Raw genomic sequence first — 22,996 nt, 5'->3', positions numbered from 1 at the left:
AAGAAGAGAGGAAAGGAAGAAGAGAGGAAAGGAAGTAGAAAAGATCTGTAACAATCCCCAGTACCACGGTGAAGGAGATGGACAGAACATGTCCGGGACTTTTATATCAACTAACAAGGCACACACTGAGCCACATCCCTGCTTTTTGTAACTCGAGATTTGTCCCTTATTTCCTTCCAATTTAGTAAAAACGAGCTCACGACAATCTCTCTGACCTTCCCTAACAGGAATGTTTAGGTGCCACGCTCACAGCACAGGACGCGACGCTGACAGGTCTCAGTAGTGATCAAAGGTCAGACGAAACCGGCTACTTGTTCCTGGTGGCTTTGTGGAAACAAAGACGCAATTCTTCTACCACGCAGGTCAGAGGTCTGACTGAGCGCCACTTTCCAGTTTCCTCACAGGTCCAAGACGGGCCACGGAACACGCCGGGCACAGTGTCACTAAGGTGCCTGTGACACTGCAGATTTCTCCTGCGGTTTGGAGAAGTCACTTCCACGTTTCTGCCTCTGTGTTCTCACCCACCCCGCGCTCAGAAAAGACGGAAACTACTGCCTCCCTCGTGCAGAGTCTATCTGGTTTGGGAAAATTCCAGGAACATGAAAATATCATCAGTGTTCATCCCTGACAGGAAAACGCGGCAAGAACCATCAACCAGTGACTCACTCTTTAAAGGAGCCGTGGGCGAATTTTCCTCCTATAAAGAGCCACGGCCTTCCCTGCGTCACCAAGGGCACCTGTATTTCTGACGGGGATCACTGGGCGGGTGGGGCCCAGGCGCACGCACACCTGCAAGATGTGGGGCCTCGCTGATATGCACGTAGCCTGCTTATCACAGCCGCGTGCACACACGTGCCCAGACCACAGCCTCTACCCCCGGGCTGCACGATGGCAAAATCCCAACTGGTTACCCACGTAAGCTCAGTAATCACTTCATCCGGCATCAGGTCTAGTGCTGGCAAGGTCAGGCCTGTCACTCAAGGCTACACACCGGCAAATGGCAAACACGGTCTTGGGGACCCAGGCGCACCCCAGGCAAGGGAGGGAACATCTGCGGGCAAGGGCATCGAGGACAGCGGCCCCGAGGTCTTACCTCGCAGTGTTTTCATGTGCTGAACGGCCATCCTCAGCACAGTAAGTTTGTCTAATTTCCTGGACATGGCGTTGCACGTGGGCACCAAAGAAGCCAGTTCGTCGATGAAACTGTTCATTTTATCCCGACGCCTCTTTTCAATCTGACTGTGAGCCTCCCTGCACAACAGGAGACATGATTTCTAGAAAATGAAGCCAAGCCTCAAGGACACAATGATAAAAATAAGTCATCACTGTCTCGGACCTTCCCCTACAGGGCACACTGAGAATTTGCACAAGGCTTTGAGCTTGACTTTTCTACTCACGTCACCAAAAAAGTGGCCTCACTACCCAGGATCGGTGTTACTTGTTTGTATGCTTATCTCATGCTTAGAATTAAGAAGAAATATTACAAAAATTGTCTGCTCAGAGTAAACTGGATTGTTAAGGTCTCGTTTCTTTTCCTCTCAGCCCCTGTAAAGTCGGATTTTAAGATGGGTGTGGAAGGAAAGAGAAGGGAGGTGGAGTGATCTCTGAGGTTTGTGAGGAGCCCGCTGTGTGGCCTGTCAGAGCCTCACTGACTGAGTCACTCGGTAACTAGCGCTGCCATCTTTGGATCAACCACAACTCCACCGAGATACGGCAGATGCTACATCTGACCCAAGGGCTTCCTGTCCCTCCCAGGAGTGGCCGCCCGTCAAGGCAGGAGGATGCCTCCTCAGGTGCACACGCTCTCCCTGACTGGTTGGTACCTGCCATTTGTAACTGTCCCCTATGGAGGTGCATTGCCAGTGGAAATGTAGTTTGCTGCCATAGCAACAAAGCCACCAAGAGGGACCTCCCACCAAGGCTAGGCTGTGCGGGGGAAGCTACAAGTCTCGGGCCAGTTGAATTCTGCAGCCCTGGTTCTGTGGCATGACAGCCTCAGATGGCCCCGGAGCCACAGGCAGGAGAGCAGAAGACCCACGTGGATGGAATCAGCAAGTGTGGCTGGAGGCAGGAGGGACCAAGTTAGACAATCTACTCAAGGGAGCAGGCAGCCCCATGTCTGGTCTTGCGGTGCAAGAAGGGCCGCTTTGAGAGGCAAGGCCCAGCCCAAGAATGGAGTCACTGAGCCAGGTCACCTCTGGAGGGCCCTCGAGTCAGGAAGGGGCAACCTGCTGGAGACGGCCAGGGAAGAGCTTCAGCCTTGAAGGGCTTTCTGCTCCTTCCAAAGTCCCCTTCAGGTTAAATGTGCTTAGATAGCCAAGAGTGAAGGCCAGCTCAGTGTGGAGAGGACACGCGGCCCACGGCCACATCAAGCCAAGGCTCCCACCCCCACCCCCGAAAGGACGCTTAGACTGACAGGAACCAGACCCATGGGGCTGCCTCAGCTGCACCCTGAGCACCCAGAACCAGGACCGTTTATAGACAGGTCCATGCTTACCTTGCATTTTTGATCCTTCCTGGGTGCTCTGTGTATTCTAACCTGGAAGGGAAGGGGGTAAATAAAGCATAAAGATCAAACACAATCCCTGGGAGACTAACGGCAAAGTTACACATCTCTCTTTTCTTCCCAGCTTCACTCATTTCCCTACTTAATCCCTGTCATCTCCCTCAATACACATAAGCGCTCTCGTTAGCCACACTGGGGGCCGGGGGCCGGGCAGAGCATTTTGAGCCCCAGGCTCACAGCCTCCTTGCTTATCCCCAGTCAAGGGCACAGGCGGGACCTGCACCAAGTACCAGAACACGTAACTACGCAAGGCAAATAGCTAGCAGGGTGAAGGTCATGACTAGGTTCGTGGTACCTTCCATGAGGGTCGTCTTTGTCTGTGTCCATGCTTTCTCTGAAAAAACAAGACAGAATGTGAGTATTTGTTACTAAAGACATACAAAGCAGCTTCTTACAACATGGAAGGCTCTCATTTATCCAGAAAGCAAATAATCAGGAAGTTCAAATATCCACAGTATTGATGATTGACGTAGACTAGTCAAACACACACAGCTTGCCCCTACTGTGCAACTAGGACCGGTTTTCCAGATGATCGAACAAAAGTTACATATGGTCACCAATAGAGTTTGCTGTTAACATATTTTATGCCGTATTTTGAAAACTGGAAATACACAGCATTTATGGAAATTCTTAATCAGAGGATCCAAATAACTATAATACCTGATTCCCCTCATCATTCTGGATAAATGGAGCCTATTCTTTTGCAAAACATACGAAGCCTCCAATATACATGTACATACATATATATTTGGTGTGGGGGATGAAGTGAGGAGGGGAGACCAAAGAACCCACAAAGCAGCTTTGAGCAGAGTCCCGAGGCAGCTTTTTAAAGACACAGATACACAATGTGCCGGTTCTCAGCCAGGTGGGAACACCCGAGGCCCGAGGAACTGGGGGAGAGGGCATGAGCGGGGCTGAGGGGCATGGAGCCTTGTTTGACCCCTCCTGGGGTCACAGCAGGGAACTACCTCCCTTTTACAGACTCCAGAGACTCGAGTTTCACAGCACCTCATGGTTCAGTAGAAAACAGACTAAAATCCTCCAAGGAAGGAGTTCCAAATCCCCCTGGGGTCAGCTCACACCCTTCTCCAGCCCCTAAGTTTATCACCAGGAGGACACGGCCTGGCACCTGGACCTCTCTTTCTCTTTTATCCTGTAAGAACAGAGGAGTATGGCCCTTCACACAATGTAGTCTCAAGGGCAAAAACAACCTTCCTCAGGAGCACTGAATCATAGCGTGGGCATTCTAGAATAGTGGTTCCCAACTGGAAGCCCTTGGTTGCCTCCCCGGAAGAGAGTTTCTCTAGTTAGTCCTAAAGAGCAGAAGGCAGGACTCAGGCCACAGGGGAAAACCAAAACTCTCTCCCCCCTTTTGTCTTGGCTTGTATCTGGTCACGGAGGCCAGGATGGTCATCCCAGGGGAAGAGAGCTCCGCCTGACCGATCAGACACATTTAGCATATTGAAATGACAGGGAAAGGGATGAGGGGTGTGTAACAGGGTCTCCACGAATCACAGGAGATTTGTAAATGGGGTCCATGAGGGAAACCTGGAGGTCTTGGGTGGGGACAAGATTGGAAACCACAGGTTTAGATAGCAAAGGTCTTAGAAGGCACCAGTGAATCCATCCACCCAAGACAAGTGGTACGTGGAAAACATCTCCTGGCCTCCCTATTGGGGAGGGACTGCTCCAGAAGAACCCGCTCGGTCCTCACACCCACTCTCCATCCCCTGGGCGTTGGCTTGCTCAACCATCTGGGATCACTTACACATGAATCATAGCACCCCCTAGTGGGCAGCGGGCCTTCAGCCCTTGTGCTCCCCAAATCTGACCTGTGAACTTCAGCAGAAAGGACATCTGCTGTGGGGGAGGTTGTTCCTTGGAGATTTTTCCCTCATTAAACAAAAGAAAACCTCTTAAGTGGACATCGGGGTAAGATTCCACGCAGTTGCCTCAACAAAACAAACGTGCCTTTGAATGTTCTAGGCGGCAGTCTATTCCCTGGGCGTTTGTACAGATATACAAGAGTTGACTGTAAGTGTGAAAATTTCTTACTCAAAAGAAAAGTCATCACGTCTAAAAAGAAACAAAAATACTATTTAATAAAACAGGTACAGACTAATTTGAATAATGTTTCAGGGCAATACCCATGTTCCTACAGTACTCTCCGAGACGGCCTGCACGCGCTCCTTCCACAAGCAACTGAGGGCGTCCTCAGAGCCTCAGGCCAATCACGGAGACTGCATCCAGAGCCTTAGCCATCTTGCTCAAAGGAACCGAGGAGGCCAAAGGAAAAGGGTGAAAGGTAGACCCTGGCTTTAAGGCTCTTCCTTTTCCCTTGACGTGGAACAATTTGGGGACAGGAGGGGGGATGGGAGGGTCTCAGCAGTGCTGGAGGCTTCCTCCTGCTCACAATCCGGGGGGAAGAGAAAAGCAAAACAGAACAAAACAAAAACAAAACCCACTGTGGGGCCACCTATTGTTGGATCTGTCGGTTCCATCCCTTTCCACAAAGAGGACCCCTTCTTCCAGGAGGAGCAGCAGTTGGCCCCTCGATGTGCCGGGAATGGACACCAAGGTTAGCCAGAGGAAGAGGAGCCCAGAAGGCCTTACTGGTAGTCGGTAGAGCTGCCTTTCCGTTTGCGGTTGCAGTCCATGGCACTGGTGCCGAGGGGGCTGGACAGCAGGTCGGTGGAGCCCGGGGACATGAAGTCACTGATTGTCGAAGAAATGTCCATTCTCTGGTCAGCCATTGGAGGTCTGGAACTGGTACAAGGAGGCACAAAGCTGAATTCTACAGGCTCTTCTACTGTGGTGGGGGGCCAGGGTGGTTCCACGGAGGGTCGGGGTACTGCTCTACTGCACTAATACACCGCCCCCCCCCGGCCAACTGGAATAGGGACCTGGAGGGATGGAGAGAGGAGCGAACATGTTTTTTTCTTTTTTTTTTTTTTTTTACTTCATTTCTCTGAGAGAGAGAGAGAGCGTGCACAAGTAGGGGGAGCAGTAGAGGGAGAGGGAGAAACAGGCTCCCCGCTGAGAAGGGAACCCAACATGGGGCTCGATCCCAGGACCCGGAGATCATGACCTGAGCTGAAGGCAGACGCTAAACTGACTGAGCCGCCCAGGCACCCGCCCCCCCCCCGCCCCCCGGCTCATCTTTCTGATGAAGACCCAAGTTCAGAGCAACTGGGTAGCTTCTCCTGGGTCCCCTTGCCAGGGCATGCAAGAATAATTCCAGAACCCAAGGGTCTAGGAGTTAGAGCCCAGTGCCCCTCCCACAGAGGGGACCAGATATTCTCTGACAGTTCTAATTTTATTTTCTTACTGTCCATAAAATAAATAGGATTTACTGCTTATCTTTGTGTTTTTGTTACTACTTTTGTAAAAGTCATAGGAAAGCAGAAAAGATCCTTTCTCAGACTGTGAGCCCCTCTCCAGAGCCAGGAAAATATGGTCCCTGTCTGTCACCAGACCAGGCAAAGTCTGTCCTGTCTTCCCTGACTAGCCTTTGTGCCCAGCATCCCCTGCCAGGAAAACCTGCATCAGGACATAAAGACACCGTAGACCAATTTGCAGCACATTCTGAGAATTCACGTTGTATAAGCGTGGCGTCAGCCGGCCCAAAAAAGGGGCTGCCGAGTACCTTGCAAGGGACTCCGACTCCAAACCAAGTTGAAGAGGGCCACTCACTGCCCACAGACGGGGTCCCAGCTCCACACCACGGGACTGGGACGGTCACTCCCGCTCTCTGGGCTCAAGTTCCTTCATCTGCAAAGCAAGTGGGGACGGTGAGCTCAGTTCCCCGACTGCAGTGCCGCCCACGGATGGGTGCACCAGGGCTAGGTGTGGGCCCACTTTCCACTTTCACCACCCCTGCCGGAGGGGGCATCTTTGTGCTCTAACCACAGGCACTAGAGCTATTATCTCTCACTCTAAACGTCTAAAAGCAGGACAAAAGGGAACACACATGGTATGTCTCCGTACATTCTGGAACACGGCTGCCAAAAAGCTCCGATAATTTATACTCCCAACAAGAGCTCCTGTCAATCTGAAGGAAAGCACAAAACCCCATTGGTTTTTACTTGCATTTTTAAATGATTACGGATGGTGTCCCTATGTTTATAGGCATTGCTCTGGTTTCCTTTGTGCCCACTCATGTCCTGTTTTTCTACCATATTTTCTTCAGTACGGATGGGCCTCCTAACTCATGTTCACCTGCGCACCTGAACCTGGGGGGAGAAAAGCACACAATGAACTGGCTGCTCTCACTTTCTACCCACGACCTCTCACACCTCCGATGCCAGCGCTGCCCCGTGATCCTTGACTCACCTGCTCCGTTTATTCCCCCCTCTGCGACCAAGAACGCCATACCCTCTCTTTTCCCCTCAAGCCTCCAACAGCTCCCCATCCTTACTCTCAGCAGCTACTTGGCTTTCTACTCCACTGAGAAAAGGGAGCGTGTCCATTGGCGCACCTAGTGCTGCTGGTTAGAACAGCCCCCCACCCCCATGGTGGGGACCCCATCGTCTCTCACCCCTGAAAACCATCACCCTGGAATCCTCTCCGTGCCACTCATCGTGCACCCTCCACCTTCTCCACCCTACTGGATCACTCTCGTTTAGATACAAACAGCTCTCGTTTGGGGGAAAAACCACACATTTTTTGAACTCCATTCCCTTCTAGTCAGTACCCCAGTTCTCTGTTTCTAATTCTTTCCCTCTTACTCACTATAAACCAACTCAAATTGGGCTTTTGTCCTCATCATTCCGACAGAACAGCCCCCGTCATGCTCCCCGGTGAGCTCGTCGTTGCTAAATCCAGTGACTGGTTCTCCACTCCCTCCCTACTTGCCCCATCCCGACATCTGCTAGAGCTGATCTCTCCCTCCTTGTGGTCTCTTGGCTTTGAAGAGGCCACCTCCTCATTGTCCCCTTCTATCTCAGTGGCCACCCATTCCCTGACAGTCTCTTTAGCAGGTTCCTCCCCTGCCCCCACTGCTACACGAGAGTCCTGCAGATGTCCTCAGACCTCCTGTCTATACCTACTCCCTAAGAGATCAGTCTAGATTCGCTGCTTCCAATATGACCTAGGCTCTGAGAACTCCCAAACTTATACCTCTAGCCTGACTGCTCTTGAATTCCAAACTTAAAGGACCATTTCCCTGATGCCTCCCTTTGAATATACAACAGAGACCTCCAACTGAAACATCCAAACCAAACCCCTGGTTCTCAAGCCAAGTGCCTTCGTGATGCTCATATCAGTAAGTGGGACTTCTGAACGCTCAGGCCCCAAACCTAGAAGTGATCCTCCTTGCTTCCTTTTACAACCTGTACCCAATCATCAGAAAATCCCATCAGCTCAACATTTACAAAGACATCCAAGTTTAACCACTCCTCTCCTTTCTCCTCCATATTCTGCTCAAAAGTCACTTTGGCAGTGAAGCTTACCTACAACCCCTCCCCCAATCCTCCCTAACTATCCCCACCCTGCTTAATTTTTTTCCCATGGCCCCTATCAATAATCGACTGCTTTATTTACTAGCTTCCTCTCCATTAGACTATGAGCATCAGAAGAGCAGGGATTTTGTTTAGTTCACGACTCGCACCCTAGTAGCCTGGAACACTTTCTAGCATGTAGTAAGTACTCATTAAATAGATGTTGAATGAATAAGTTTGTACATTAGGAATATTCATTCCTTGTCACAGGTCATAAATATCCTCCCCCTTTTTGCCTTTTAACTTGGCTTACAGTATTTGTATGAGATACTAAAAGTGACATCTTTAAAAAAAAAAAAAAGCCCTTTTCTCACCCCAAATATAAATACCCTCTTTACTCATATTTTGTAATTTATTTAGCTCTTAATCCCTTTGGAAATTACTTTTGGTATACTACCTAAGGTTGGAGACTTCTTTCCCTCCAGTGGATAGGTGACAGTGCCACCATTTACTAGACCGGACATTCTGTTACCCACCATTTGAAACGCCACCTTTACTGGTTTATTGTCTATTTCTGGACTTCCTATTCTGTTCCTTTGATCTAGTTACTTCCAATCCAGGACTACACTATTTATTATTGTGGCCTCATAATATATTTTACTATTAGGTAGAACAAACCTTTTTTCTCTTATGACTTTTCATTTTCAGAAATTTCCTGGTTATTCCAATTTATTCTTTGAGAAGCATTTTATAATCATTTAGTCACATCAAAGGCCCTAACGGGCGGCTGCTAGAAGTTATCATTATCACGGACGGGAAGAGAAGTAGGTCAGGGAGGAGTGCAGAGTCCTCCCCTCAGGCTCTCAGGAGGCTTTGGGCCACCTGTCAGACACGGGATGCCACCTCAGGCCCCCATGCCCTCTGCAGGAGGTAGGCTGGAACAGCCAGACTGCTGCAGGAGGTAGGCTCTCCCGAGTCTCAGGGCCGTGGGCAGAAGCCACACTTCCTTAAAGGACTACCGTGGAAGCCGTCAATGATAGCAGGTGGGGGCTGGGGGTGCGATTTTGTTACCTGAAGCGACAGTTCTCAGAGCTCAGATCCACCTTGGGAGGAGTAAGGGGCCACTGGACGTATGGGTCACCTCAAAGCGATTTTCATGTTTTGTAGTTTCCTTTCAGGCAGTCAGCTTCTTCCAGAAACCTACAGGGGGGCCCACAAGAGAAGAAAACCCACACAGGTCACTTGGGGGAGAAACACGGAACCACCCCCCGTCCCAGCCTCCAGCCGCCTGCTCAACTGCACTGCGAGCACGAGCAAGGAGTCTGGCAGGAGAGCCTTGCTATGAAAACAGCGCCTCTGCAATGATTAAACATGGATTCTCGGACGCGGCCTTAAGAGAAAGAAGGTAATCGGACTTTTCATTTCTCCGACCAGTCGAGCAATAGAATAGCGAACATTTCTAGAGTGCGCGCTTGGCGTCAGGCACCGTAGATCCGCTGGTTTTCTTCACTGTCTGGATGAGAAGACGGAGGCAGAGAGACTCAAGGAGGACGCTCGGGAGGTCCCACGGTAGGAGGGCGCAGGGGCTCCGCAAGCCGCACCACGGTCAAGGCCAGCCGCACGCTCTCCCAGGCGAGCCGCCTGAATGCAGACAACAAGCAACCACGGAAAACGGGCCCCAGGACACGTGAAGTCAAGCCCCACGTGCCCGGGCCCACGTCCGAGGGCGCTGGGAGCAAGGTAAGACGCCCGAGCACCGTGCGGGCGCACAGTCAGGGCACAGTCAGGGGCGAGGGGACGCCAGGTAGCAGAATGGCCTGCCGCCCTGCCTCCTGCCGCGGGCGGGACGGGGCTCTCTGCGTGGCCCTGTGGCCGCTGCGTCCGGAAGAACTGGCTCTACGGGAAGAGGGCAGTGCCGCCCTCCTACTCCCTCCCGGCGCTGCCTTGAGGAGGCAACACTCAGGCTGTGAATGGGCCTTTCCTGACCTTTCTGCAGCAGAAGTCCTAGCGTGACACCTTCCACTGGCTACGTCTTACAGCCCTTGGGCTACCTGGGGCTTGTGTCCAGGACTAGGGCTGCTCTTGTCCTCCCAACTCACTCCTCTCCACAGTCCGATTCAGACACCCTCGCTGCCTCGGGAGCCAGCCAGTCTGCACACGTGCAAACCGCGTGACAGGATCTTGGCCTTCCAGTCCCAGGGAGCAGCCTACGGACCCCAAGTCCCCAGGGCAGTGGGGCCCGAGCACTTGCCATATGCCCCCCCCCGCCTCGGTCTGATGCCCCACACAGGTCCCACGCTCTTCTCCAGCCCCCAGATGAGCACTCTAGGACCCACGTGGGCGCCCTCTCCTTCCCTCACCCCACTAGCCCTCTGACAAATGGACCCAGCCGCTCCCCTCTGTCCCCTGGCCACTGCCTCCATCCAGGCTGCTCTCCTCCCTACACTTGCCCCTCTATGCTCTGGTCCCAGATAGGACACCCCCTTGTTTAAAACACTTCAGTGGCTTTACTGCGCTTCCAGAAGTGCCCTACCAGGAAACAGCAAACCTCCACAATGTGCTTGCTCGCTTGCGTCCTGTCCCGTCTTGCCCTGGCCTGCCCATCTGACACCCAAAGCGCTCGGCCGCCGGAACACTTAAGTTCTCAAGAGCACGTGGCCTCAACTGCGCTCACTGCAGGCGTGGCTCCCTTGACCCTCTGGTCACCTGGTGAACTGCTGCTTTCCATTCAATTGCCCTCAGGTGGCACCTCCTCAGAGAGGCCTCCTGGCTCTGCTCGTGCTGCTCTGACCCTTCTCGTCACACCTGTGGCCTCTCCGCCTCTGCCCCATGATCTCACTGTTAGGGGGCTCCCAATACCACACCCGCTCTTTCCCCCACTTCTCCGAAACGTAGATGAAGGTTCTCAGTACCAAACTCCATGTGAAATTTCTGCTTCGGACCAATTGTTCCAAGACTTAAAATTTACTTTATAGAAATAATGAACGCTAACATAAATTTTGGCACTATATTTTGCAAAACCAAAATCAGAAGGCCTTGCCTGGCTTTGGGCTCCCTGCTCGTGGGGAGTCTGCTTGCCCTCTTCCCCTCCCCCCACTTGTGCTCTCTCTCTTGTTCACTTTCTCTCAAATAAATAAATAAAATCTTAAAAAAAAATCAGCAGGCCTTTCTTATATGCTTGGACCAAGTAAGGAAGCTGAATCGGCTGTGACAAGTATTTCTGGAAAACTGTTTTCTCTCCAAGAAGGTGTTCTTTGATGTAAGACAATGAATGAAACAACACAAGGAAAAAACCTCTGTGCTATTTCCAAAAGAGAACTGAGCCCAGGGAGAGGGCTCCAAGAGACCACAGGTAACCGGGAAAGAGGTCCTTGCCACGAGGAGCTCAGGGCCAGCCCTGGTGCTGCCATCCAAGTGACACATAGGGAAGACACTCTCGGGAGAGCCTGGCCTGTGGTCCCGGAATCGGGAGCCACGTGTGTGCCCACTTCTCAGCTGGAGACTTCCAAACAAGGGGGGCTCACCAGATGTCAGAGGAAGCAAGGCACCAAGGGACTTGTGCAGTGTGCTTGGGGATAACTTGCTGGTGCCTCTGGTCCCCCCTCTGTCCCCTCATTCTCCTTGGAGCTCAGGGAGAAGACTCTCGGGGGCCCCACACAGAGGAGCAAGGGGGCTAGAAGAGAAGCCCCAGCCCCAGCTGCCCCTGCAGAGACATCTCGGCAGCTGAGCAGCGTGAGGCCACTATTAGGCACCAAAAGCAGACCGAGCTACTCCTCTGAGCAGAGCGGGGTGAGGCTGAGCATCCCCTGAGAAAGCCATGTCATCTACAGCTGACGTATGTCATCTACAGCAGGGTGACCGCAGTGAAGACCAGCGATGGCAGCCGGGCATCTCTCTCTCTTTCCCTCCTCCCTGACCCAGCACCCCAAAGTGCACAAGAAGGGGTGGGGGCGTGTAGACTGCGTTACGGTTCACACTGTTAGCTGCCCCTCCCCGCACGGACGGTCTGCAGGACACCCCAGTGTCAGGCCCGGCCATGGGACTGGCTTTGGCTGATGAATGTGAGCAGAAGGGACAGCCTCGACTTTCGAACAGAACTTTTACCATGAGTTCCTTTGTGCCGAGACTGGCAATTTCCTGGAGAGAGGCTCCTCCTTTTGGCGAGGTCCCAGATAGACAGCAGCACGAGGAAGAAATAAACCTTTGCTCCTCTCAGCCACTGAGATGGCGACGGTGTGTGTTCTAGGGTGACCGACTCTTCTGTGTGCCTCAGACCTTCCCACTTTAGCACTGGAAGTCCTGCCTCCCAGAAAACCCCTTTGTCCCAGACAAACCAGGACAGGCGGTCACCTAGTTCCTCTGCTGTGTCTATCCCTCAGCCTAAGGGGACCGACAGACACAGGCAGGACAAAGGAAGCACAGACGGAGCCCCTGATCTGGGAGGAGGGAAAGGGTCCAGAGGTGCTCCCGCTGGACTCGTTTTAGCTTCACAATAACCTATTACGCTCATCATCCCGACTTTCCAGGTAAGGACTGAGGAGGCGAAGCTCTCTTGCTCAAGATGGCCCAGCTAGCAAGTGGGGACGGCAACCCACCTGCATCTGGCCCCATGCTGGCTCTTCTGACGACCGCACCACTGCCAGGCCTGCCTCCAGGACCACCCCCACGAAGTACAATACCCCCCCCCCCCAAAACAAGCATTCCTGGGGAAGGCCTGCGGGGAAATACGAAAAAGCAGTCCTAAGTTCTGGAGAGCCACAGAACCTGAACCAACACGCAGTCTCTGGGCTTCCTGACAGGCGGGGCGGAGAAGGAAACGTTCAACCCTCACACTGGCTGGGAAGCACTTCCTGTCAGTTCACGGGGACAGACCAAGTAGTCAGGGCTGTCGTGTTGGTCGGGGAGGCTCTCTCAACGGGACCAGAGCCATGCGCTGCCGAATGGCTCTGAGGAAACCAGCCCTGTGAAAGAATAGAGTGCTTCCCCTTTTAACGGGACCTCAGTGAAAGGCTGCCCCCCTCTTGCCCCTTCCCTCAGGTGTGAGAGCTGATGGTGTTCTGTTACCACCACCTGTGAAGCCCCAGGCTGTCACTGGGGCAGTGGCTTTTGATGATGTGGCTTAATAAGAGGGCACGGCTTGGAAAATACGGAGGCTCGTGAGTGGGCACCCTTGGTGACCCTGTCTACTAGCTGTCTGCTTCCTGATCTGCTTCCCCTCAACCCCACACTTGCCCGTAAGGGCTCCTGCGTGGCCATTCCTGCTATCCTACAGCCTTCACGGGCTGGCCCTGGGCACAGACGTGTTCCAGAAGTCCTTTCCCTCCCCGGCCCCGAGAGCCATGGCAGGTGGCCCTTGGCCCCCTCCGCCACATTCTCCGCTGTGTGCTGCTGGTGCCCAGCTCCAGGTTTACTGAGGGGATGCATGAGGAGTTGCTCTGGTCCGTTCAGTGGTGGTGGTCTTTGAGCAGGGGCGAGAGGCTAGAGGGGCTCTGTCTCCACCGCAAGTCCCCCCGGGCCCTCCATGGTTACCCTGACTGCCTGTGCGGATTCAGCTGCCTTGCTTCGCTACAGATGCACTTAGAGAATGTTCACCAGGGAGACCAGATACCCTGCGCCTAAGGTAACAGGTGTTTGCCTCGGGATCATTCAGCAAGCGTTTCTCTAGCCTCTGGGGCCTTGGGGACACAGAGAGGAATCCACAGTCCTAATCCACAGTCTAATCAAGAGTCCCTCAACCTAGTTGGAGAAACAGGGTCTAGATAAAGATGTGACAGCATGCTCAGCGCGCGAGGCAAGGCCATGCTTAGAGCTGCTCGAGCCGCCTTGCACGAGTGGGGGGGGGGGCGCCTCTGCTCTTGCCCAAGGGGCAGAGATTTGTGGAGCCATTCTGACAAATTCCCAGCAGGTGGCAGTCAAGTGTCTCGAGGAAGGAGAGCCCTCCTTGGCTGTGAAGCATAGGAAAGGCACAGGAGCTGAGTGGGAGAGAAAATAATTAGCTTATCGGTAAACTGGTGTGTGCGTGGTGGGGTAAGGGGAGGAGAAAGAACGAGGGAGGCGGTGAGGCTTGAACCAGGTGCTGCAGAAGTGTGCCTGGGGGCCTGGGGGGTGGGAAGTCCGTTCTGAGCCAGGGAGAGCAGCTGTGCCGTGGCTGGCAGGGGCCCGGGGAGCCCTGTTTGTGGTACTTGTGTACCAGTCCTCCTGGCAGCTCTAGAGGCTTGGGAATCTTGAAATCAAACACGAAGCAAGGAGGATGCATTTGGAAGCACGCGGCTTGGAGGGCCAGCTCAGACAGTCTCGTGGGGGCAGGATCGGTAAATCCTGTGATATTTCGTGGATGAAACCAAGGCTGGTTCTCGTGGAAAAGATCTCCAATACCATCGATGGGAGGAGAGCCTACAGCGTTCTGGTCTCCTGAGGGGCTGCTGAGGGCGGTGAGAGGGATTCAGAGACATCTGTAGACGTCACGGCACAGAGCATGCACCTAGCCCAGCGCGGTGCTTAGTAAATGTTTGTGGAACGAACGTAAAAGAGACGCCATCTTAGCCCTCTGCCAAGTCTATCACTGAAGTATAGGAAGGAGAACCTTTCTTCTTCTTTTTTAAATGTAGAGAATAAGAGAGCCTGGCCCTAAAGACTTAAGGGAAGAACACTGGCCACCAAGAAACTTACTGCCTGAAGTTGAAGAAAGATCTGGAAAACATCTGCATCTTGTTCTAAAGGAAACGAAAGGATGCACTGCTGTTATTTCATAGTCAAACCCCCTCTGTGAGGGAGAGCAGAGTCAAAGATGGGGTGCCCTAGAAGGAGCTTTGAGTCTCAGGTTAGGGCTGTGTGGATGGAAGCAGGCTAGGACAGGCAGCAGGGGTGGCCCCAAGGAGGGCTAAGACTCAGAGAAGAAAAGGGATATATGCCTTCTTTGAGAATGGGGGCAAGGCTGAGATACCATGGGAAGAAGATCGAGCGGGCGCTTATCCAGAGTCGGTGGACCAGGCTGTGAGGGCCCCAGGACCTCCATCAGCAGGAGCAGGGCAAGGGCTGCTATTCTCCCCCTGGCAAGGGGCAGGCAGGGTGTGGACGAAAGGGTGAGATGATGGGCACATGGAAAGGGAGGACAGGGCACTGGTGAGTATAGTGCCTCTGGAGCCAGACAACCTGGGTTCAAATCCCAGTTGTGCCACCTACGAGCTGTGTGTCGTGGGCCAGTTCCCTGACCTCTGGGAGCTGCAGCTTCTCACCTGTAAGAGGAGGACGGGGCCCCCTCACAGACTGAATGAGCTCCATATCTGAAAAACACTGAGAATGCTCATCAGGTTAACTGCTCATTGAGAGGGATGCCTCACGCTGGTGGGAAGAGGAGGGGTAGAAGGCTGTGGAAAGGTAAGCTTTGAGATCAAAGAAAACAAACTCAGAAGAGAAATTTTGAAATGAAGGAGCTCAGAAATGGTAAGAGCCGAGGATGTGGGCTTGGCAGAGGAGTGCTGGCAGTGGGACATAAAGGCACTGAACACCGAAGGGATCCAGGACGGCGGGCTCTGGGGACCTCGAGGGAGTCCACGAGGGGCCTGGGGAAAGGCTGGAGAAAGGGACCTGGGGCTGGGGCGGGGAGGGGGGCCGGAGAACAGCCCAGAGGCCGGCGTTTTGCAGCAGGAAGCACTGAGGACTCCTAACAAGTGGAAGGCTGAGCAGTATTTTGAGTCCAACCCCTTCGTTTTACTTGAATGAAACCAAAATACAGAGAAATAGCTCCTCCTACAGAAAGCTGGGAATAGGATCATGAGAAACGGAAGTCACTGGGATAATAACAGAACCTTGAAGCTGCCCAGGAAGTTGAGACGGAGAGGGCACAGTCCAGTGATTTCCCTACAGAGATGGGCACCACAGCTGACAGCTGCCGCCCCGGGGGCTCTGGGGTGAGACAGCGACACCCCAGAGGTGTTGGGGTACAGGGAGGTCGATGTCCCCCTTACGGCCCACCTACCGTAGGTTTGGCTGACAGGGACGGAGGCCTCAGATGGCTACCACGGGCCCAAGGCCCTAAAGCAATCCATCCAAGGCCGTTTCCTGAGTACCCACATATGCCAGGTCATTTGTACGGGGAGAGAGTAGAGAATTTGGGTAAATTTCCACCGCAAATTGCATGTGGCAGTCAAATTTCAATTGAGGACAATGTTGTAATAATGAAGACACTGTTAGTGTGTGCGTCCACATTCATTCATTACTCTTTCAACAAATATTTGCTGAGGGCATCCAAGTGCCAGGTACCGGTCCCCACAACAGGACTGCGGGTGAAGACACAAAGATCCTTGTCCTCATCTGGTATACGTTCTGGTGAGGGAGGCAAGCAAAGGAGACGAGTACGTAAACGACGCTGGGAGGTGGTGAGTGCTAGGGAGAGAGGTCAGAGTCAGGGCAGGAGGAGCTCCGGAGATGGAGGCAGTCAGGATCTGAGGAGGTGAGGCGTGGAGGGAGGAGCACTCCAGGCCAGGAAGAGCCGGCACAGAGGCAGAGAGGGAGCCGCGGGGCGTCAGGGGACCAGCCCTGGACCAGAGTGGGCCCAGACCACATGGTACCTCGCAGCCCCCTGTAATGGCCTTGGCTTTGACTCTGAGCGCAATGGGGGGTGACAGGCTCCCACTTGGGGTTGAGCCTGGCTGCAGGGTTGAGAAGAGATTGTGGGGAGGGGGACCTGTGTGTGGAGGCACATGTGGGGGCAGTGGGGCTGTGTGTGTGTGCAGAGGCCCGTGTTGAGTGTGCATACCTGCCTGCATGTGAGCTTGCACATGCGTGTGTGGGAGTGAGTGTGCGCACGCGTGCGTGAGAGCGTGCACATATATGCATGTGAGCTGCTGGCAACTCCTGGCATATTCTGGGGGAACAGTGAACCGGGCTTCCTGATTTTTTCTGGCATGAGGGGCAACAGCTGGTCCATGAACTGCACAAAGGCCCCTGGATATGGGGCCGCAGGGAGTGGAAGTCCAATCTGAGCTCCACCTGCCAGGCTGCATGCCCGGTGTGATAACTCTTGCTGCCCACCTAGCAGCCAGCAGCTGCTGTTGGGGAGCTGCTAAGTGAGCGGCCCGCGAGACGTCTAGGTTACAGCACAGACTGCACGGCCACCCGCCCATCTGGAGCGGAGACCACCTCCCAGTTACTGAGTGTCAGTCATGCTGAGGATGGTGCTAGCCCGGAGGGGGCTGATTCGGTCTTTATCCCGACCTTTCAGGAAAGGTGTTATTGTCAACATCCTGTATAAGACGGCACTGAGGCTCAGAGAGGTACAACCATTTGTCTGAGATCACACAGCCAGGAGGGGGAACAGGGAACCAACCCTGATGCACCCAACTCGAGAGCTGGGCCCCCACACATGCTCTGTGTCTTCAGGGACTCCACGGAGAAAAGCAAAAGCTCTGTTCCAAGTAGGAGAAGTAGGGCAGGGCCAGGGTGTGCCCCTCCCACCTCCCTTCTACAAGGCCGGGACGTCCAAACACACAGCAACGACCCAAATCAACCAGAGCACTGGGGGAATGGCCTGTGTGTTTAACAGATGGTCCTTTCTGTTTCAACTCACAACAACTGGAAACCTTTCTGAAGTGCACTTGCCTGTCCTGGCGAGCACAGTTTGAGGAAGACGATTTAATCTTGCAATGAAGCGCAAGGCCTTCCTCCAGTGCCCCAGATCTCAGATGTTGTTCTGAGCGTGTCCTGACCCCAGGAATGACCCAGCAAGTTCCTCTTTTAGGTCAGACGGAATCAACTTGTTTTCTTTCATTCCTATGCGAGGAATTAAACAATTATTTCAGTGATTTCAGTTTCATTTCTCTGATCTTTGCTTACAGCAAGGGAGTGTTACGTGTCCAAGGATGTGAAAAAGCGTGAGTTCTGGAGGTAGTTTTTTTGAGAAAATATTCAGTGCAAGGATCACAAGAAAAGTAACAATGCAAAAGCTGTGGCAGCAGAAACTGCACACTGGGCTGGGATTTTGTGCCAGTGTTGTTTCATGTAGTTTTCAAAGCAGTAACTCATTCTCAGAGACTTAAGTAAATTGCCTGAAATTCTTAGCTCATGAGCCAAAAAGCCAGGATTCAAACCCAGGTCAGTCTGACTCAAAAGCTCTGTACAGGGGAAGGACTATTATCCTTTCCTAATTAAACAAAACACCAAAAATAAAACCTCCTATGAATCAATAAAAAGACAATACCTCAGTGGAAAACTAAAGAATAGGAAGAGGTAATTCACAAAATTCACACAATTAATTCGTGCAGGCTGAGGCCACAGAACATGGTAAAGACCAGGGAGGCTGGCTGGTTCTCCTTTCTCTAAAAATCTACACATGGATGTTAAAAGAAAAAAAAGTATGTGCAGGTGGGAGTGGTAGAAAAAAACCCAGGAATGGCAAGATGAAGAGAGATGATGAAAATCATGTTTCAGACTCTTTAAGATGACATATTTTCTAAAAGGGACAGGGGAAACATCAAAACACCTTATTTCTCTGACAAAGGATGCTATTAAAAATTCTGACTTCCATTACATATTCTTATGTAAAAGGACATTTTAAGAAAAATGAAACCATATTTTTAAATTTAATTTTTATTTTTTATTAAAGTTTTCCCCCCCTAGGGCCTGGTTTAAAGACTCATAAAGTTCTACAAGGCTATTGGAAAAATATCTGTCCCCAGGTTCTCCTGCCCGTTCCCCGCTCATTTCCAGAGGTAACATGTTACAGGAAGCACCTCCACATTTCCGAACAACAGCTTATGGTATCACTCCACGATATTCCAGTTTCAACCAGGATCTACTCACTTCTCACCATGGAAGAGGAAAAGGCACCTCTTTTCCATTATGTCTGTCATTATAGGCACACAGAGGAACCTACCCTCCCATTCAGCCAACAAAGTTACATAATTATTTGGGGTAGATGAATATTGGCTTTTATATTTACTATGATCACATAAATCCTAGGCTCAGTGGAGCCACGGAGGATATTCTGACCCCGTTCCTTTGTTGCATACCTCTCTGGTTCCTTTTAGTTGTTAGTCCTTTCCAAAAATTAAAAAAATATATATGTATGTATATATATATTTAAGCAATCTTCCTACATTTGTCTAAGTCTCCCTTCAACTTGTTCAAAGAACCCATTTCTTTTCATTTCAGGTCTATTCTAAGGTTTCTCCAGCTAATTTCTAAGCTAACTCACACACATGCATGTGGGCACACATACTCCCTCTCTCATACTTTCAAAGATTCAATACAAATATTTTTAACATTCTTTTCACCCTCTTGAAACCTGTAAATAATATAACCTACCCACACTTATCATTTCAAAAACAATCAACATAACATCCATAACTATAATACAGAGAAGGAAAGGTAGATAAAATCAGATACTGCATACAGAGACAATAGGCAAATGTTGGGTACAGCTACTCTAAAAGACATGATGAGAGATACGATGAGGTGCTTGGGCCTATTTATAACGAACAGGTAAACCTCCTATGCTTGGTAGTTGTGTTCCTGGAAAATTCAGTATATATTTAAAACACGCAAAAATTGCACGTGTTTATGTTTAAAGTGGAGTCAGATTCCAGGCTCGGATAATTGTAAACAGAGTTCCACCTACATGAATGCCCACTGAACTTCAGGAGGTGTGTAGGAAGTTGGACAATTCTTTGTTCTCCATGGGTTACATCTAGCAAATCTGCTTCTCCCCAGACAGCCCTGTCCTCCGTCACTGTTGACAGCCAAATCACTCTGCTCATTCCCAAGATGTCCTATAGGGGGCGCTACGTTACCTATTCAGAAACTGCAGTTGGTTCAACTCTTATCTTTTCTATAAAGGGGCAAAGAGAGGTTAAGATATTTACCCAAAGCCATATAGGAAACCAACAGCAGTCAGGACTAGAAAAGGAGAAGGGGTAGAGAGGGGAGGAGAAAGGAAATTATTCTAATATTCATATTGATTAATTGCTAGACATGGTGCCAGCTGCCTTTTGCTAGGCTCCCACAGTATCTCGTCTAATCCTCCTAACCTCAGGGATTAGTTCGATTACCATCCCCAATTTTCAGATACAGACACCACATTTCAGGGAGGTTAGGTCCTTGCTCAAGGCCCCATTTTTGGTAACAACAGAATTAGATTTTATCCAGTCCTTTCTCTATTGCTTTAAGCTGCTCTCCCTCCAGGTCTCTGGGCCCACACCTCGGGGACCAGGTCCCTCATTTTGCTACTTAAATCTCTAGGAAATAGAACTGGGGTGCAGGCTGTCTGAAAAGCAATGAGCAAAAAGAAAGATGGTCTAATCCCAGCTTCTCGGCCCTTCGGGTTCAGCCAGTGTGTGGCCTGTGCCCAGGGGTTCCTGGGCACAGGAAGCAGAGTCTTGATGAAGTCATAGACTCCTGCGGGAGCCCAGCCTGACCTGCCAGGGGTCAGGCCGGGACAACCAACGTGACCGCAGGGACTTTTCCTGCCCCGGAAGGCCCATGCCTCCACAGTCCACACTCCACAAGGTGGCAGGCAGCCAAGGGGCTGGAGCCCACACCACAAATGCAGAAAAGGCCAGACAGTGAGCGAGGGCTTGGTCACCAAACCTTGAGGTGTCAGGTGTGGGGAACATTCCAAAACAGTCACTACAGCTTCATGGCATGTCTGCCTCTGCTTAATTAACCTCCAGATCATTCCTCTGAGAAGACAGTGTTATTTCCACCTTCCAGAAAAGGAAACCGAGACCACAAGTGACCGGCTGCTCGTTACACAGCTGGTGAGGGGCAGGGCCAGCCCTCCAGCCCAGGCCAGACAGGCCCCGACCTCCTACCTCTCCTGCACCTCTAAAAACTCTTCCTGATTTCTGCATTTCAGGAAAATGTGGATGTGGCACTTACCATCCAGCCTTGCCGGGCAGGTGGGCATCAGCCCATAGGTGGGCCCTCCACCCCACAACTGCCGGGGCTGTCCTGCGAGACCGAACACTGGGCCAGGTGCTCGAAGAAGGGGTTCCGTCGGACAGTCCTTAGGCACCTTTCTCCCTCTGCTTTCTGGCCACAAAACCGTGACTAAGCACTTTCAAAAAGGAACCCATTGCATCAGACTTCATGTTCAGGAAAAGAAAATACACATAGCTCGTATTTGTCACCCTGATCTAAATGGACCCCACGGAGCCTGGCAGAGCCCAGATGAACCCATTTGTTGATGACAGTGCTCAGGTCTCTGCCCCGCAGTCCGCTGTGTGCAAGCAATCTCTGAGGAGTGTCCATAGAAAAGGGTTGGACTCGGGCTCCGCTCAAACGATTTCTCGCAAACTAAGTCAAAGTAGGGCCAGCCCCAGCCTCAGGCACCACGAGCTTACTGTGAGCGCTCGGGGTGCGAGACAGAACAGCCCTGCAGCTAAGAGCGCAAGCCAGACCACCTGGGTCCGCAGCTGTGCCCTGCTGCGTACGGGTGTGGCTCTGGACAAGAGCGCACCTCCGTTCCTCAGTTTCCCCGTGAGTAAAATGAGGACATTGACAGTACCCACAGAGTGGCTGCAGGCAGTAACAGAGACACTCACGTAAGAGCTCAGAACCGCGCGCGACACAAGGTAAGCACTCAGTGTTGCCTGTCGCTAAAATGAGTATTGACTGTCCTGTCACAGAAGGAATGGCTGACAGCCCTGGAGAACAGAAACCCTAGCAAGGGAGATCAAGGGGGTAAGGAAGGGGAGGGGAAGGGGTCCATGAGCACTACTTCTAGACTTCAAAAGCGGAAGCTTGCCACACCCGCGGACCTTTGTTCTGTATTGCTACAAAGGGCTGGCCTAGGTCAACGAGGAAACCGAGCCAAAGGCAGATTTCGATTAGAATAAAGTAGGATTTTCAAACAGGCAGACACGTCCACAAAGAGGGAGCAGGACACCTGGTGTGCCAGTTCCTGAGGGGGCTAGGGGCCTGCCTGCCTGTCATGAACAGCCCATGGGGTTTACCTGCACAGGAGAGCGTGGCCAGGGGCAGTGACCTCGGGGCCCCTTCCCACAGGACCACTCTATCGCTCTGATAACGAGCAAGTGAGTGCTGATAGCCAGGGCGCGGCCGATCGCCCGAAGGAAGCAGGAGGGACTTTGGACTGTCTTAATGTACACAGTCTTCAGGACTTACACTTCATTGTCTCAGAACGCCATGGGGGGGGGGGTGGCAGGGGTGGTTATGAACAGCAAAGGCTCCCCGAAACTCTGAAGTGTTTCCTGAACACCTGCTGGGTGCCTAGCAAAGTAATTTCGAGAAAGCGTGAGATGAGAGAGCTGTGGCAACAAACTAGCAACATTTTCTTACTTGGGAGAATTTAAAGACAGCATCAATTACTAAAGCCACCGATATATGGGGCACATGATACGAAGCCGTCAGGTTGGCCAGCTCCACAGGCAGTGCCTTGGGGAGTGGTGTCGGTCCAGTTCACAGGCCGCTTCCCAGCCATCTCTCTGGCAAGGTTTCCATGTTCTTTACCTCCGAAACTTCTACTGACACAACCCCCTGACCCAGTCCTTGGTGTCCTGGGCTGAGCCGCACACGGGAGGAGATGCTGGGACACAGGGAGATGGCCAGGAGCTGGGAACGAGAGAGAGGAAGGGGCTAATCTGCTCCCTGAAAACTGATTTGGGAAGTATCTTCCATCATGAAATACTATCTTATAAACTACAAAAACGGAAAATATTTTAAAAAGTAGAAAACACTTTGTCAATGAAAAATGATCCGACTGTATAAAAACTATGACACAAATCCAAGAAAAAATATAAGATTCCGAGACTAAGGCTCATCAGCTATTTCCCAGGTTTTCCTGTACAATCATTCCTGCTAATGCCTCTGTTCCCAGCTCCGAGGACTCAAGAGCAGATCAGCAGCTGGAGGTACCAAAAGATTAAGGGAAAACAATTTATGGAGATGACACCAAGAGACCCTATGTACTGACTTCCGATTTTTTGCGCCTCCTGGAAACGCCTGCGAGTATTTTTGAGAACCACTGTCTGGA

The 22,996-nt window shown here is 51.9% G+C and overlaps 1 protein-coding gene across 13 annotated transcripts in view; it reads right to left on the bottom strand.

The window, feature by feature from the left end:
- BMAL1 (basic helix-loop-helix ARNT like 1) overlaps positions 1 to 22,996 on the bottom strand; it is a 100,799-nt gene that overhangs the window by 25,238 nt on the left and 52,565 nt on the right. For 8 of the 13 annotated variants that reach the window (XM_048214095.2, XM_026486816.4, XM_044379705.3 and 5 more), the window contains exons 3-8: positions 9,076 to 9,204; positions 6,213 to 6,337; positions 5,180 to 5,332; positions 2,862 to 2,900; positions 2,498 to 2,539; positions 1,094 to 1,251 (exon numbers count right to left, since the gene is read on the bottom strand). In XM_048214095.2, the coding sequence (XP_048070052.1) occupies positions 1,094 to 1,251; positions 2,498 to 2,539; positions 2,862 to 2,900; positions 5,180 to 5,319 (379 nt within the window). In that variant the 5' untranslated portion in view covers positions 5,320 to 5,332; positions 6,213 to 6,337; positions 9,076 to 9,204. The other 5 variants (XM_057317148.1, XM_057317144.1, XM_057317147.1 and 2 more) reach the window with 2 other exon arrangements.

This window comes from Ursus arctos, unplaced genomic scaffold (genome assembly GCF_023065955.2).
Source record: "Ursus arctos isolate Adak ecotype North America unplaced genomic scaffold, UrsArc2.0 scaffold_23, whole genome shotgun sequence".
Classification (NCBI taxonomy): domain Eukaryota; kingdom Metazoa; phylum Chordata; class Mammalia; order Carnivora; family Ursidae; genus Ursus; species Ursus arctos.
The sequence above is the reverse complement of the archived record's forward strand: the minus strand, read 5'-3'. Positions and strand labels throughout refer to the sequence as shown.